General features: G+C 40.2%; 1 protein-coding gene across 1 annotated transcript; it reads left to right on the top strand.

Annotated features, from left to right (window-relative positions):
• The first annotated feature begins 1,747 nt into the window (after nucleotides 1–1,747).
• MESD (mesoderm development LRP chaperone) lies at nucleotides 1,748–9,477 on the top strand. The gene is made up of 3 exons (XM_062583973.1): nucleotides 1,748–1,978; nucleotides 6,557–6,789; nucleotides 7,521–9,477. Exons 1-3 carry the CDS (start codon nucleotides 1,814–1,816, stop codon nucleotides 7,783–7,785), a joined length of 663 nt encoding a protein of 220 aa, XP_062439957.1. The 5' UTR covers nucleotides 1,748–1,813; the 3' UTR covers nucleotides 7,786–9,477.
• The last annotated feature ends 8,107 nt before the right edge of the window (nucleotides 9,478–17,584 follow it).

Genomic DNA, 17,584 nt, shown 5'->3' with positions numbered 1-17,584 from the left:
TATATGCATGATAAACATGCATAGTGTTGTTTGGTGCAGTGCTGGATATACTGAACTAGCTGTTACTCACCAAAGGAAATTGGATTATTTTTGAGATCCACATGTAAATGTGAGTACTGTGTATTAACAAAAGTCAAAGTTGGCCTGGTTTGTTCTAATAAGAGAAAACAGAACTGAAGGAAATATTTCTCAGTAGAAAGTCAGTGAAAATGTATTTTATGATACAAGTCTAGCATTCTGTAATTGAATCTTTAGTATTTATTTTTTTCCAGTGAATGTAAGCATGATCCAGTAATAACAAACTTACCAGAATCATATTCTAGTAAAACCTCATTAATCATAGCAATCTGATATACTATACCTAATGTTCATTATATTTAATGAGAAATCACTGAGCAAATGTGCTCATTAGTGACTTATGGGGCAGCTTTGTGAAAGGTACTTGACTAAACCCCTGGTTCAGTCACTGTACATTTAACAAGCTTCATGAATAGCTATGGCCTGACAGCTTCCTGTTTGTCAGACCCCCTGGTAGTATTTCTGAAATTTTAGAAAATGATAACTCCCACTACAGAGGCTGCAGACCAGGCTGGCTGTTTATCAGGGCGCCATAATCTTGGATCCCACATCCAAGCTTGCTAAATATTGGAGACTCCAGTTTCTCACGCTGTGCATATGCTTGGTGAGCTGATGCTTCATGTCTCCCTGACGTTTACAAGCAACGTATCCCTTCAGTTCTTTATCGGTCCAAGAGTTAGTCCTGGACTCAGAAAGCCTCCCAAACCCAAATCCACGTGTCCTGAGTGCTTCTGTTCAGTATCTGCCCACTGCTAAACACAGTGGGCTCCCAGTTCATTACACGACTACATGCAATAGTAGGACTGGGGCTGGAGCACTCGCTCTCTGGAACAGGTTCCTCTGCGCTGAACCGGCCCTTGGGCTCACCACTTGAACAGAAGAGCAAACTGAGCACTTACACCTTAATCATCATTAGTATCTGCTAGTTGCAGTTAACTGTGATGCTTCTCCAAACTCCCAGGTTTAAACTCCTTGGAGTCCAAGTTTAAAAGACAAAAGAGAAGATGGTGCTGTTTATAATTAAGATGATTTTCATGAGAAAAAGAGAAAGGCTGAATACTGATACAAGCATATACAGACATTAAACTCCATAATTCAGTCTTTCAGAGAAGGGACTATTTGTCTCAGTATGTACAAAAACAAATCCTTATCTTTTGTAAATTCTGTGGTGTTCAGATATTTTAGAGTTGTATTTTATTAATAAAATAAGCTTTATTTTTAAAAGTACTAAAAACCTAATATTATTAGTTAAAATCAGACCTTGGTGCAATACAGCTGGTTCCTAGCGCACAGATCAGTGGACGCAAGTACTTGTCACTCTGCTTAACAGAGAAGCAAAACCAAATCACGTAGCGTCTGTGCCCCGAGCTGTTCCGTCACACTCGAAAAAGCGAACGATGGCCGTCTTTCACCGGGCCAAATCCTGCGGCGGACGGCGCCCAGCGCCGGGCCGCAAGCGGCTCCTTGTCCGCGGTGCCCCTGCCCCCCGGCCGCCTCCCGCTGTAGCCCCCGTCGGCCTCGCCCCGCCGCTGCCCCCCCGACACCCTCCCCCCCTCCCCGGCGGCGCGGCCGCCTCCGGCCCGCTCTCGCTGCCCTTTCTCCCCTTCCGCCTTTGGGCTCCTCCTTCCTCCCGCCGCGGCCGCGGCCGCCCTCGCCCTCCGCGCGGCCCGGCCGCGCCGCCATTGCCCCCGCCCCTTACGGCCGCCTTCCCGCCGCCGCGGCGCGCCGGGAGAAGATGGCGGCGGCCGCTGGCTGGGCGCTGCTGGGCCTGGCGCTGTGGCTGTGCGCGGCGGCCGCGGCCGGCGAGCCCGAGGGGAAGCGGCGGCCGGGGCCGCCCAAGAAGAAGGACATTCGGGACTACAACGACGCGGACATGGCGCGGCTGCTGGAGCAGTGGGAGGTACGGGGAGGGGCGGGGGCCTTCCCGGCGGCGCAGCGGGCCCGGCAGGGGCGCGGGGCGCTCCGGCAGGCCGCCGCCGCCGCCCTTCCCCGCGGCGCGCTCTGGCGCGGCGGGGCCGGCGGGGCCGCGCTGCCGCCGGGGTGGCTGCGGCGGGGCCGCCCGGCGCGCCTCGTCCCCGCGCTGCGAGGCCGGCGGCTGCTGGAGGACCGTGGCGGGCGCGCACCACCCGCCGCTCGGGCGTGTCAGCAGCGCGGCCTGCGTCCAGTGCCGCCGGCCGGGGAGTGCCGCAGCAGAGCAGAGTCGGTGCGGGAGGGTGGACAGCAAGAGGAGCGAATAACCCCCCGGCAGAGTGCCTCTCCTGGCTGTAACTGTGCCTGCGCCTCCCAGCTCTCTCTTGCCCCGTTCATCCCCGTCAGCCTGCTCCCTTACCTTTCTTTGACAGTTGTTTGTCACTCTTGTTTCTCAGTGTTGTTGTCATGGCAGTTTTTGGTACTTTTCATAAATTTTTTTTTCTGTCATCGTCGTCCTATAAATGCTAAAGAGTTCATCTCTGTCTTTTGTTCCTTCTCACGAGGCTCTTCTCTAGAATGTTTTGAATGGAAACTGGAGGAGATACTAGCCTGAAAGCTTTAGTCTCGTGTATATTACTGTTACACTGGGAAGTCAAGATGGAGAAATAAGTTTTGCCTATGTCATCTAGAAGCAGTAGCTAACAGAAGTAAGGACATCTGCCTAGGAACTTGCTAGGCATCTTCTGGACTTCGTCATTCCATGACCTGTTACTGTCACTTTCCCCTTAGAAAGGAAGATTGCTAGAAAATTGAGCTAAAATACAAGTTAAATAAACCTGAAAAAAAAAAAAAAAACTTCTGTTAGTTTTGTCAGTCATGGACCAGACTTGTTAAAAAAAATAATAAGGCTTAAATGATGATTTTGGGCAGCTTCAACCAGTTTTGGCATAGTGGGAAAAATCTTAAAGATAAGCTTCTCTAATTTATGAATTGGATGGATGGATGTAGGAGAGACCCCTCTAGTTAATACTGTTGTGAATCTTTGCCTTTATATTCTGTACCAACTATGTGGCAAATAGGTTGAGGAAGCTGTTTTTGTTTTGTATTTTTTCTCTTTAGCTATAGTGGGTCTCTGGTTCAGCTCACCATGTGCTGCACAAATGCTTGTCCCCGCCTTGTATAGAGATGTGACTGAGCAGCTGGATGGGTTCACGGCTTTGATTGGCATTGCCACTGAGGAATCCACATGCAGCCAAAGCCCTGGAAGAAAAAAAGTAACTGAAATATGGGCTCACAATTAAGGGTTCTGTTTGGTCTTTTGGGTGGTCAGCTGTATGGCATTTGGCTGGGTAGTAGTTAAGATGTATATGAGGAAAATGGAAGAATTGAGGGTGGTGGCTAGAGGATATGGAAAGAAAAAAAGGGCCATGAATGGGGAGGGGATTAAGAGTGTCAAAGGGGCCATTATGCATTTGGGTAAGTAGGAGTGAAGGGCATAGGGCACAGATCTGTACAAAGTCGAGTCTCATTAGTGTCAGCTCAATGAGATGAATCCTCCTACTTTCTGTTTCCACGGTGATGAATGTGGAGGCACTGGAAGATGGTGGTTGTAATGTTCCCGGGGAGCCTGGCAAGGCTGAGGCTGTGGTTCCAGCAGCCATCCCAGAAGGAACGGATGCCTTTCCCTTCAAAGTGTTGTGCTGCAGGCTGGTGCCACAGTTTGTGTGGCTGCCTGGTGAACTGGTAGAGTGAGCTAGCAGAAAATGAGCATGAGGAAGGGGAAAAGAGATAAGGGTTGCTGAAGTAGCCCAGCTGCAAAATGTAAAAATAAAGCATTAAGGAAGATTGCTTACGTGTCTCTTCTGTCGTCTTGCATCCCCTTTTCTCACTTTTGGGCCTGCTTAAAATGCTCTAATTATACAAGGATATGTGTTAACTTCTGATAGACTAGTAACATTTTCTTTTAAACACTGCTTGTTAAAGACTTGGTTGTAATCTTCAGCTCTTTTTGAGCTTGTTTTGATAGAGCAAAGGGAAGAAGGAGTGCAGAGTTACTACTAAAGTAGCTTTCCAAACTTTTGAGTCTCTTTGAACAAGTTAGAGTAGACCACGCTTGTCAAAGTTATAGAAGCTAAAGGATTTTAATTCTGATGTCTTGCAGGTTTTAATTTTGATGCCTTGCTACTCCCTCTGGGATCAGTAAACAGGCTGTGATTTATCCACATTCACTGTGCTCAGCCCTTGCCTCCAGTAGAAGAGGAACGGAATAGGGAAAATACACTTGGTTTGTGCCACCTAGGACTTTCCCTCTTGGAAGGGAAATATCCAGCAGCCTTGAATGCAGAGGAACTGGAGAAAGAACTAAGAATCTGGTCTGGAGGTCCTTCTGTAACTAAAATGTCATATTCTTTAAAATAGTTCATTATTGTGATAAGTTTCAGCGTTCCTCAGGCTTGACTCAGAGCTAGGATTATTTAATGTGCTAAGGAATTGGGTGGTAAGTTTTGCAATTAAAAAAAATCTAGTGAGTTAATAAGAAATACGTGAGAATAGGAGTTGAGGAGAGGAGGAATCTATAGTTGTTGCTTTATCTATGTATTGCTTTCTCTCTGAAGCCTTATGTGAGTGTCTAAACAGGTGAATCTGCTAGACACTTCAAAGCAAAAGCTTGCATTTTTCTTCTAGTCTTCTATTTTGTAGGTAGCTTTATAAATGTACCGCTGCATGATAGTTTGTATGGGACCAACACGAGAAGAAGTGTCATGCATGAAGGGGAGCTTTTGACCATTTTTTATAATAGATCTATTCAAATTGCAACAATTCTGCTTTAGGAGCATTTAGTTCAATAGTTGAGGAAACATAGGTAATACTTGTTAGTAAGTTGTGGTGTCACTATAGCCATAGTTGATTTCTGTATAAAGATTGTTTGAAAACTTTTGCGTCTGGCTTTCCTTTCCAGCAGTGAGAAGCAAGTTGATTTAATGCTAACCAAACTAGTGTAAAATTAGGATTGACTTGCTTTTATTTTTAAATAATGTTTTTTGTTTTAATTGCATAAAATTTTATACTTTCGCAGTACTTTACGATATAACTGTTTTCCAGCTCCCCCTAAAATAAGCATTGTTCCCACTTTGTGAGGGCAGTGGGACTTTCCTGGGGCTCCGCTTTGCTCCCGATTCACATACTGTGGATTTTTTGAAGGCGTATGAACTAGTTAAATGCATGCTTTAAACATGCAAATTGAAACAAATATGCAAGTAGTAAGGAAGGAAAGAATCAAATTTAAGCCTTTTACAGCTTTGATTCTGTGGAAACAAAATCATAAACTCCCTTGTCAGAAAGACAGCAAAGTCTACATAACTGAGATGGGAAAAGCATAAAGGTCACTCATGTGAAAGCTTAACCTTTAAAGGGTATGGGGCGCTCCCTGTAGTAAGAGGATAGTGTTGTGTGAACTTGAATATGCATGTGCAGAGTCAAGAATGCAAAGCATACTTAGATCTAAAAATCAAGCTCATCTCCTGACCTTTGAGGCTTCTGAGGAGAATATCTTTAGATATGGCTACAATTCGTATTTCCTAATGGAGTGATACATATTTTTGCTGAGTGTTTGAAGTTAAAGCAACAATGAAAATAAATGCCTTAATTCCTGCTGATTTCCTCGTGCTTGGGGTGCGTGCCAGTATAAGACCTCAGAAGGTTTTTGGGGAGGAGGATATTCTGTGATATAAATACCATTAAGAAATCAAGCGCTAGCTTAATATGCATATTCACTCTGTTCTGTCAGACACTGTTTTAAAGGGTAGCAGTTAGAATTCTGCCTTCCCAAATATTCAAATGTCTGTCAACCTCAACAGAGGCATCAATTTGTTTGTTTTGTTTGTTTTATAACGTTGATTTGGTCTTTTCAACTAATCATGTTTCAGAATGCCACCTTCTCTTCATCAGTGCATTAGGAAAATCATGGAACTTTTTTATTTTAAAAGTTGCCTTGCAGCATGAGCATTGAAATTCTGAATTCTTGTGCCTTTTATTTGTTCAGAAAAGGGAAAATGGAATTCTCAAGAAATTACATGATTCTTGATACTGAAGCCTCTTAAAGCAATACTCAGGGGTACACACTTTGGGTTTTTTTTTTTTTTAACTTATATATGTATCAAGCTCTTCCATTCTGCTTTTTCAGTTCATCTTGCTAACGTTGTACAATAATAATTGTTTCTTCGTAGTTTCGTAGAAATAAGTAGTGTCCAGATGGAGTGATACTGAGTTAGCCTTGAGACTGGAATTTTTCTCAACACACAGGAAATTGAGCTTCTACCTGTCTTTATAAAAATGTGCGTCTTTTGCGGTGTTATGAATGAGAACAACATTCTTAGTGAAGTATCTTGAGACGCAACTCTGTTTTGTTTGTTTTAGAATCTCCATCATTAAACTAAACATAGCTTTCTTTTTATCAGAGTGATTCTCTAAACAATGGGAAGCTTTGAAAAAGAACATTTCTGTGGGAGTTGAGGTTTGTATAAAAGGGAACATTAAAATTAAAGCCTGTTTTTCTGTTTCAAAACAGAAAGATGATGACATTGAAGAGGGGGATCTTCCTGAACACAAGAGGCCTCCAGCACCAATAGATTTCTCAAAAATTGATCCAGGCAAACCTGAAAGTATCCTGAAGTTGACGAAAAAGGGGAAGACTCTGATGATGTTCGTCACAGTGTCAGGAGAGCCAACTGAAAAGGAGACAGAAGAAATTACTAGCTTGTGGCAAGGCAGTCTCTTCAATGCAAACTATGATGTACAAAGGTAAGCAGCTGCATGCAAGGATAAACTTCTTGGCTTTACATAACCCTTGTTTCTTCCTTCCTGAGTATCTTTGTAACTGCTCATCCTATGCTCCACCCCTACCCTCCATCCCTTGTCACTATTTCTTTGTTTTTGTATCAGTTTATATATTGATTTGTTTTTCTTGAAGTCATTCTAGAGAAATTCTAGTTTAGCACACTGATTTTTTTTTTAACACTTGCTCATGGAGTAGGTATAGCCTAGTTTCTTTTTCTCGTTACGTTTCAGACATTTATCAGTCTAAGCTGCAGTAGTTTGCCTTTACATGCTTGATAGAAAACATCACACCTGAAAAGCCTTTTGTGATAACAAAACTTCCATTCCCTGGGCTAAAAATGCATCTTTATCTGTGAGAGAGACAGAGGATCGTTTTGAAATGGAGGAACGTTACACTCCTGAGAAGGGTTGCAGTAAGCGTATGAAGCAGATTTAATACCTGTTCATGATTTTTATGTAGTGCCAAATTAATTTTTAAGTGCTCTTCATGTCCTCAATCTTACCTAATTATTTGTAAGCTTAATACTTCTTATTACATGTGCTTGTAAATGCATTCTCTACCCCCAAACAGCAAGACCAGCTTACCGCTCTTAAGTGCATATCTCGGTGTTGGAGTTGCTCTTAATTGAATCAAAATATTTTAGCACTTGAGAAGCACAAAGGTAACTAAAGAAATACATGTTTCTTTCCTCTAGGTTTATTGTTGGCTCAAATCGTGCCATATTTATGCTACGTGATGGTGGTTACGCCTGGGAGATCAAAGACTTTCTAGTAAATCAAGAAAGGTGTGCAGATGTTACTCTGGAAGGTCAGGTTTATCCTGGCAAAGGAGCAAAAGAAAGTGAGAAAGTAAAAAACAAAACAAAACCTGAAAAAGCGAAGAAGAAAAAAGACACAGACAAGAATTCTAAAGGCATCAAAGAGGACAACCGAGCAACCAAACAGAGAGATGATCTATGACAGACACCTTAACCAGACTGAATACTACTGTTGTTCCTGGAAGGGAAATTATGTTTCTATACAATTCCTGGCTTTACTGGGGTAAAGGAGGAGGCAGAGATTACTAAGGTTAAAAGACTTTTTTGTGTTCAAATACACCAGTTTACTTATTAATGTTGGTCATTTGTTTAGCAACAGCACAACTAATGTTTAGTATCAGAGACTGATTACTTTAGTTTGTAAATTTTTTTATGGGTTGGTTGGTTAACATATGAATCTGTACAGCTAACATCATAAATTAAGTGGAAAAGAAGGAGTACAATCTCAGAATACATTAGTATTTGCCTATAGTAGTAACTGTCCATCCTGAGTATGCAGTTAGCCATTGATTCATAGATGTTGCTAGGTAGCAGGATACATTCCTAAAAGATGTTTCTGGGTACTGGTTTTGCTGAATTCAGTGGGCAAAACTGCCTAAAATTGCAAAGAATATTGTTACTGTGGCCAAAGATGCCTGAAATCATAAGGCTTAGGATTTATCTGGTTATACTACCTGTTTCTTTAAAATAAAACAAGAACCCTTTTGTTTGCCCTCCTCTCCCCCCCCCCCCCCAAAAAAAAAGGAAGGTCTACCAAAGTGCCTAGAAGTATAATAGAAACTAGGCAGAGATTCAACTAATGGACTCTAAATCAGTACAGAAATTGGTGCAGAAAGGAAATTCTCCACCCATCAGAAGTGATACTATTGAGGTTAATGGAATTATAGTACTAGCATGAACATTGTCTGAGTGAAAAGAAATACAGATTCACGGCCTTCAAACTGCTGCTGCTGTCAAAGAACTGTGCCTGTGGAAGCAAATATGTATGCTGCATTATCTAGAGAGAGTTGGAAGAAGTAGCCTTAACTCTGTAATAAATTTGTTTTGCTGGTTTAAAAGTTTGCATAAGTCTTTGAAAAAGCACTGCTTACTGTACAGAGTTAAACTTCGAGTTAGATGGGTCACTCACTGATGTTTAATAACCAGATCTTTTTTAATAGATTCCTGACTGAAATGTTGGTTGTAAATGACCATTGATTTAAATACAAGGAATGAATTTTGATGTATGGAAGCAAATTAAATTCCTCCTCAAAAGACTATATAATTAGGAGGGGTTTAGTTTCATTATTTAAACTGTATTCAGTCAAATGCATGGCTTAGAATTGTGTTTCCCCTCATTTGTTAAAGACTAAATGTGCTTAGTTTGGATGCTCCATATTCTTTTTCAGAGGATGAGCACAGTATTAACCGTTTTCATTTGATACTGTTAAGACAATACGGATTTTTTTTGTTGTGTGTGGATTTTTTTTTTTTTTTTAAGGTGCTAAAATTCACGTGTTTTGGATGAAGGGTCCTAATTGAACCGTAATGGTTGGTCGCGTGGAATGCTTCAATATAAAAAATGGCAAACTGCTGAGTGCTTGTTCCAAAATAAAAGATGTCACTGAACCTAATGTTTTATTATTTTAAAGGCTTTACTTTAATGAAACGGTAACGCTTTAAAATTGTGTATAACCTGTTAATTTAGTTAAAAGTTTGAGAGACAGGCTAATCCATTTTTTGATTCTGTACTTGTTCATAAAGACTAAATGATGTTGATGAAGATTCCAGTGATGACCATTATTTGCTTTGATATTTGTATGAATTTATGATTAAAAATATCTTTCCTACTGCAGTTCACTGAACAGGTCCTTGTCTGTTTGAGTAGAAAAACTAAAAGCATAAGTTTCTTCAGGTTTCACTATATTACTTGTATATTTCACCACTAATCTGAAAGTTACAGAGCAGCTGAGAAAAGTCTTTGCAGATACTAGGATATTGCATTGCCTTATACTGGAGAGCGGGGCATGGACTATTTCTTGTTCATAACTAATTTATTTTGTCAAGTGTTGTGGTTTTGTAGTTCATGTTTCCCTTCCCCCCCCCCCCTTTTTTAATACTGCTTCTTGTCTCAAAAGATGAGCCTAGGTCAAATGCAACAGTAATTTTTTTTTAACAACTTGTGTAGAAAAATAAATGTATTCTGACCATGATTAGAAATGTATGGAAATGGTCTTTAGTTTTTCTAATGTTGCCACAACATAATTTTTGTTGTTGTTTTTAATCAAACTGGTTTCTTCCTGAGCTGAATAATTATGCAATCCAAAAGTAGTACACAAATAATACAAAAGCAAGTAAGCTGAGGAGAAACATACTATAATAGAGCTACAGCCCAGCTTTTGAAAACAGATACTTGTTTCAGCCATTAATAAATTCTTACTTCCACACTTACAGTACGTTTTCTTTTCCTTTTGTAGTTAAGAGGTGGAGCAGCTGGAGCCTTCTTGAAATCAGAGAAACAGCTTTGCTGACGTTTGGCCAGTCAGTACTTTAGATGTGATTTATATAATTTTTTAATGTCCTTACATTGCCTATGGTAAATGCAGGCATGTTTTTTGTCAAATAGCCTTTTAAATGTTTGTTTGTTTTCTTTATATAATTTTAATAGAAATAATAACTTGGGATTTGCTTTTCAACTGTACTATAAAATATGAAACATTGCATTCAAGAAGGTTATTTATCTTCCCTTTTTTCTTATCCTTTTCCTTCTTCCTGCCTTACACCCAACAAATGTTTTAAATGTGCTACTAAGTATAGGGCATCTGGAAGGAACGTCCTCACCAGATCTTTTCCTGATATTGCAGTTCATACCTCTACTTCAAAACAACTTGTTTCCTTGTTTAAAACTAATTAGGCTTTTGGACCACAGCACTTAACACTGAACTAGTGTAAGTAACCAGATGTTACCTCACATCAAGAGACCTGAATACAGTATCATTTGCTGAAGCATTAGCTTTCCATTCGTTCTTCTTACCTGCTCTTTCTTTCTTTTGGTATTTGAGGATGTTAACTTTCAAAAGTAAAGCAATTATGATAGAAGAGGAAGCTGAGAAATTAAAATTGGAGTTTTCTTAGTTATCTTCGTATTTTTAACTGGGTGGCCTTCGGGGAGGGGGGAAGCAGTTTGTCAGTGATACTGCATAAAGACTTAGCTGCACTTGCTACTTATTTGCAGTTGTAATTGATAGTATTTCTGATAAAACACTGGAATGAAGCTGTTCCCCCCCCCTCAGATATTCCTAATGTATACTGCATGCCTTACCTGTTTCAGTGAAAAACTCAATTTAAACTGAACTTCCTAGTTAGAAGAGTGCAAGTACATCCCCTATTTATGTCACGCAGGACTTTGTCAAGCAAAGTAAGCAGGAAAGTTGGCATTTAAATTACTAGGACCAGTGCTCAGAAGACCTAAGGAAAGTGCTATGTGCAGCAACTGAGTGAATGCTGGAGGCTAAATTTACAACAGAACATCATCACCAACTACTAAATCTTACTAATTAAGAGATGCAGGTAATGTCAACATTTACTTAAATAATTCCAGGTGCAGTCATTACTACATTGCTAAGATTTATACATTGCAGACTAACAAAGTTTAGTATAAACCATGGCCATTACCAGTCTTCTATCTGTATCTGCTGCATGGTATTTTCTTCATATAAATCAATTTGCTAGCAGGGAAGGTGATGGTTCCCATTGCTTTTGCAGTGTCCCTTTTAATGTCTTTAGCTCTATTGATGCACTTACTAGCTGAAGCACATTTTTAAAATACCATCTTTAACTCTGTTATGATACACTTAAAAACTACTGAGCCAACAGGATTTCTGATTTTTTACTGAGTTTCTCTCTTTTTTGAAAAGTCATGTCAGCTTTGACTTCAAAAAAAAAGACTTTACATGTCACTCAGTTTATTTCTAAACTTTCAATTTTCTTCAAAAAAGAACTCAAAAATTAGAGTACTGTTCTGTTAAAATACGAAACAACCTACTTTTGTCTCATATGTGGCCGCTGTTCTGTTGGGCTTTATAGCAAAACCTGGAAATAATTTTAAGTCTGTATCTGTGGCTCATTTCCTTTGCTGTTCAAGGAGTAATAGTATTTACCTTTTTCAGAGTTTTTTTTTTTTTTTTTTAATGTGATTACACACTTGTAGAAATGCAAAGAGCAGATGCACAGATAAGAGGCATGGAAAGGCTTCTGTTTTTACAAATATTTGTAGTTTCATCAGTACTATCATATTTTTAACGACATTTTCATCCTACTATATGTCTTGATACATTTCCTTATAATTCTTACAGTAGAATAAAATAAGCTATTTTTTTTTTCATGAGACTGTTCTTAGACTTTCATACTGTGGTATTTTAGCAGGAATAAAACCCACTGGATTCAGATAATACTTAAGTTTACAGAACTATTTGGAGTCATGAAGGAAAGATACTCCACGGTCTGTTTTTTCTTTCTTTTTTTTTTTTTTTTTTTTTTTCCCAACAGTGAAGTCTGGTTGTGCCACTTGTTTGGACACACAGTGTATCTTTATCAGAAAAAGTAAGTCTATGCAGTGTAGTTTCTGATTAGTTTTTAGAAGATCAATCTAACAAACATTACTATCAGACATTACACCATCTTCTAGCCTTAATCCAAAGACAAGTGTTAAAAGCTTTGTTATCCGTTGCTTGAATTAACAGTAATAATTCTAATGAAGAATTTCTGGAAAAGATTTTTTTTGAATTGTTACACAGAGTGTACATTAAGAAAAGTATCTAATGTTCTTATTAACAAATACTACATGAGATATTTTTAGACATTATGTATTTCCAGTCCCTACTTTATACTTTCTCTTAACTTGGTTGCTGCTGAAGTACCAGCTTCTTTCCCCCCCACTATGTGCTGAGGTCACAGTTTCAAATTACTTGTAATACACTGGGAGCACAGCATTCTCTGTTACGTTTTTTCCTGTTAAGATGTTCTGTCAGGATTATAAAAATACCAAATTTTCAAACTTGATTTTGTAATTTAGCTGTTGATACAGAATTTTTAGTTTCTTGGAAGGAAATGACCTGTTTTTTTTTCCAAGGTTTAGCATTGTTGCATGCAAACTGCTGACTTCAGCAGTTTTTTTGTATGGTTCACTTGCTTCAGCCTCGGTCTTGCAAGGAGTCTGCAGACATACGAATAGTTTGTTACCCATAGATACAAATGGCACTTTTTGTGCCATGCAGATGATCTTTTACATGCAGAGGGATGTATTACTTGCTTTTCTTCAAAAGGCAAAAAAGCAAGGTTCCATATTTCTCACGTAAATCTACAGTATAGCAGTGAGAATCACTCCAGACTATCATACAGATCACCATTGGACTTTATAAATAATTGAAATGTAGCCCACCTGACTGGGGTGTCAATAAACTTGATTTCCAACCTAGGCCTGCCATGAGTGATGCAGCTGTAATTTTGCAGAAAAATACTACTAAGAGCAGAGAAATGGGATAGTTTAAGGGAGGAGCTTCAGCCCCCTCCCAGCCTTCCTGGCAAGGACCAGCAACTATATGGTTCTGCAGCACATGAGCTGCAGCCTCCCTGTTTAGATGAGGAGGGCACCCTGCTCCTCCAGCTGGGGCGGCAATGGTGTCAGGGGCACTCTCACTCACCTGAAGATCCCATGCAGCTCTGCACTATTTTGTAATGGCAGAATCTTCCCTTCTCGTGACATAGCATAACTCATCCCTACTTAGGGATGCCTTCAGATACTGTGGGCTCCAAAACAGCAGCAGGGGAATGACCTGTGTCAGGATTTCTAATGCTCAAGTGATTCTGTGCCTGCTTAGGCTGTAATAATAATCCTATTAGTAATATCCTTAGGTTTAAATATATATATATATAAACTGGGGAAAGAGAATGCATTACTTTTTGGCATTTCTCAGCAACAAGAACTTGAATCCCACTCACCCATCCCCCATACTCCCCTTCTTATTCCAGACTTTTTGTGCTTCTGCCCAGTTGTATTTGGACAGACTAGATCCTAATTTACTACTGATCAGGGACTAGGCTGCTCTAATTCATTAAGCTTGTAACTGTGGGTTTTGTTTTATTTTATTTTGTGGGGTTTTTTTTGTGTGTGCATACAATTTGTTTTGTAATTGAGTGATAACTCCAAAAAAGACTGTGGGCCTAACTCTACTGCCTGTAACAAGTACTACTTTTAAAAAATAAACCTCAGCTCTGTCTTAAAATAATCTGGACTTTTGTGTTGATGATGTGATCATTAATTCTGTGTAAACCAATGACTATTGCTTTAAACACTTATTAAATCATTAATATTTAATTTTTTTCAAGTACATAGGAAAATCCCTTTGTTGGCAACGTGTCGGCAAACTTCCTTGTGTTTTGGAAAGAGGTGAACAGCAAGGATAATGCATTTGCTTAAAGGTGAAAGTCCTTTAGCAATGACGAATAGCTGCTTATTAAACATGAACATGTTATGAAGTAACATGGATCTTGCTGTAACTTATATAAATTGTTTGTAATGAGAAAGGCTGCATTATATACAAATAAGTTGTCTATAAAAATAAGTTTTTAACTGAAAAAAAAAGACAAGCACTTGCTGAAGCCATAAAAGAAATAAAGCCTTAATATGTGGGTTCATCTCATCATTGTTTAATGTTTCCCAGACCTATGTATGCTTTTTTAATCCCCTTTTCATCAATGCAATTTTATTTCATTTGAATTCTATTGGAAGAAATATGAGTCAGTTTTCATGCTCCCATCTAAAATGAAATCTTGTGACGTTTCAAACTAATACATACGTTAAATTACACAAATCTTTTGTATTAATATTTTAGTATTCATTTTGCATACCAATCCACACCATGCACTACTACTTCTCAATCCTTTCTAATCAAATGTTGCCTTTCTGTTGCGGTAAAACATGTTAGTAGCTATGTGTTATGATAACATTACCAGTGAGTTTAGTGGAAAAATAGGTACACTTAACACAGCAGCTGAGTGGAGGATTTCGAGAAACTAATTTTGATGTATTTTAGCTATAAGCATTTAATGCAGACGCTAGGTATTTTTTGCGGTCTAATTAGCTATGTAACTTGACCCATGGGAAGGCAACTTTCACTCCACTTTCTATTCTATTCCCCGCCACCCCACAAACTCCTGTCCCCATATAACATCACCGATTAAGCTATATTGTTTAATTCTCAAATAACCCTAGCGTGGTTTGGAAATTCCCTACTAAGATTTCAGCTACCTTCTTATTTATGTCAGTAATGCCAAATCAGGGTGGTCTTAGTACATGGGATGAGAAAATCAACCAAAGATTTGTAACAGAGAAGATCTGAAGCTTGTATCAGGTTCAAGAAATGGTCAAATGACATAACAGCAATTTATTGCAGATGAAAGAGAAGAAAACAGAAATGAAAGCCAAATCAGCTTCAATGATTTCCTAAGGTGTCACTATCAATTTAGAGCCCCTTGGGTTTTTTATGAGGCATGTGTACTGTACAAAATACTTTCCTTCCTGCAGTACTTATTGAACAGTTACAACACAGACGTCAAAAGCTGACATTATTGTTGTAGTGAGAGCTTAGCCATGATCTCACTCTAGCCTTACTTTCAACTATTTGGCAAAAGAGGAAAGATACTTATTTTTAAGGGGCTTTCTGCAGAATGTTTTCCTGCTTAATGCTACCATTGCTCTCTTATTGCAAGCCACTTATTGTATCCTGGTATAATTCTTGACTGTTGAGGTATTTCAGCTAAGATTCAGATCCAGAAACTGTAAATTATTCTACTTAGAAGGGATGGAGCACACTGGGGGTTTTAAAATTATACACTGGCTGTACGTGGTGGATTCAGCTCCACAGCTAAGGGATCAATGTAGGAAGGAGCTTCTGAAGTTTTGTGAAGAAGATGTGCAAGGGGCAAGGGGAAGGAAGGGTGTAGTCACAGCAGTGGTTTCTACACATCCCTCCCCCATCCTTTTGGTCTGAAAGAAGGTGGTGTGACAGAGCAATCTCTGAGTCAGTTGCTGGAATGGCCCTTTCGGGCTGAAAAAGCCAAAAGAAATTGGCTTAATAGTCTGGTAGAAGGTGATAGACTGGTTGATCCAAAGGCCCGCAAGTGTTGCATAAAAAGCACTTTAATTTGGGCATTGGCAAAACAGTGTTTTTATTGTCTAGCAAATTTTTTTGGGGGGGGGGGAGGACAGGGGAGAAAGTAATCAAATAACTGGATCAGTGAGTTTTGCTCGTATGCTGCTCTGTGAAGCAAAGGAGGGGAACATCCTGAAGTCTTCTAGCCATGAGAAAAATACTCTTGACAGCTCTGTTATTTGCTTACTGCTCAGAAGAGACTAAATATAAGATTGTGACACTCAGCTGAGAATATTACTGTCATGCTGGGCTAAGAACAAGTTTATATAAGAGCCAAGCTCTCTGAGTTTTTCTTGGTTTGTGATTCAACCCATACTTTCATCTATTGTCCAAAGCAACATCTAAAAGAAAAGCAAATGAATCAGAAACCAAATCACTCCCTAAACATTCCTCCTCCCCTTTTAAAAGGCAGCCACTAATTTCTAAAATTTTGCCAGATAATACATTAACATATTTCCAATGAAGTTTTGCCAAGTGCTCTATTTATAAAAAGCTGAACTACAGCAAGCGTAAGCCTTGCTGAGTGGTGTGAAAGCTGTGAGGTTTTTCAGCTTGCTCCCCATAAGAAGTCCCTTTTCCACAGGTGAGCCAACACAGCAACAACTTCCTCCAGATCAGTGCTTCTGGAGGTTTTATTTCGTCATCTTCCATTTGGGTATGTAAGGGGATTATGCTGGGAGTCAATGCTGGAAGAACACTGGGTTGCTGCAGAAGTGAGACTGGGTGGACATTAAAGCAGTTATAGCGCCAGCAGTGTTACCAACCCACCTTTTCTCAGTGCTCATCTTTACAGATGTACTGAAATTAAAACTTCTGCGCTTGCGGGAGCTTTGAGAGGACAACCTGTAACAACCCCAGCCGCCCTGCCACCGCTGGGCTCGCTCGGGCCGGTGAGGGACGTGGGGAGCCGCTGCCCTCGTGCCGGAGGCGGGAAATTCGTGCCAGCTGCGGCCGTTAACGGCCCGGGGCGGGGGGAGGGGTGGAGCGGGGCGCCGCGAGCGCGGGGCGGCGGCGCGGCCGCCAGAGGGCAGGCGCGGGCCGGCAACCGTCGCTGCCGGCGGTGGAGGGGCAGCGCGCCCTGCCCACGCCGCCCTGAGAGCGGCCGCGGCAGTGTTCGCCTAGGCCTTTCCTGACGCATTAAGCGTAATGTAAACGGTAATAAAGTTAGTATATAGTCTATATCTTGTCTATTCATTTATAGTATGTAGCATCTGTTACATATTAAACGTATAACAATACGTATAACAATAAGAATATGTGGCAATTGAGACTAACGAATTGCATAGTTATGTATATAGTTTATTATTATTTCTAATGGCTATATATACAGAGAAACCACTCCCCCACACACACACCCTTACTCACTTACATTTACCTTTGTTATTTCTTGAGGGAGTCGAGCAGAGGTGTGCCAGAGATGGCTGATGCTGTGCAATGTCTCTGTCCTTTCCATTAATAGCTACACAGCTCTTCAGCTGTACCTAGAGGAAAACATACGCCTTTATGTATGTGCATAATGCTTTATGTGCCAAGGGAGACTTTTCTTTTTGTTGTGGTTAATATATGTTTAGTGAGACCCAAGGCATATCAGAGGTGGGGACATAATTAACTTGAAGTTATAACTCATCTTCATCAAAGCAAGCAATAAATTCAAATTCTCTGGGTCTGCTAATGCCTTCCATCAACAATCTCCCATTTCCTTGCTATGTGAGAAGCTCCGCCACTGCTAATGTGGTAAAAGCAGAGTTT

Source organism: Rhea pennata, chromosome 10 (genome assembly GCF_028389875.1).
Source record: "Rhea pennata isolate bPtePen1 chromosome 10, bPtePen1.pri, whole genome shotgun sequence".
In the NCBI taxonomy this organism is placed as follows: Eukaryota; Metazoa; Chordata; class Aves; order Rheiformes; family Rheidae; genus Rhea; species Rhea pennata.
Note: the sequence above shows the minus strand (reverse complement) of the source record. Positions and strands in the feature narration are given on the sequence as shown.

Coding starts and splice junctions, on each gene's coding strand:
- MESD (XM_062583973.1), top strand. CDS start 1,814: ATGGCGGCGGCCGCTGGCTGGGCGCTGCTGGGCCTGGCGCTGTGGCTG. Junction 1,979..6,556: donor GGCTGCTGGAGCAGTGGGAG/GTACGGGGAGGG, acceptor GTTTCAAAACAG/AAAGATGATGACATTGAAGA. Junction 6,790..7,520: donor GCAAACTATGATGTACAAAG/GTAAGCAGCTGC, acceptor TCTTTCCTCTAG/GTTTATTGTTGGCTCAAATC.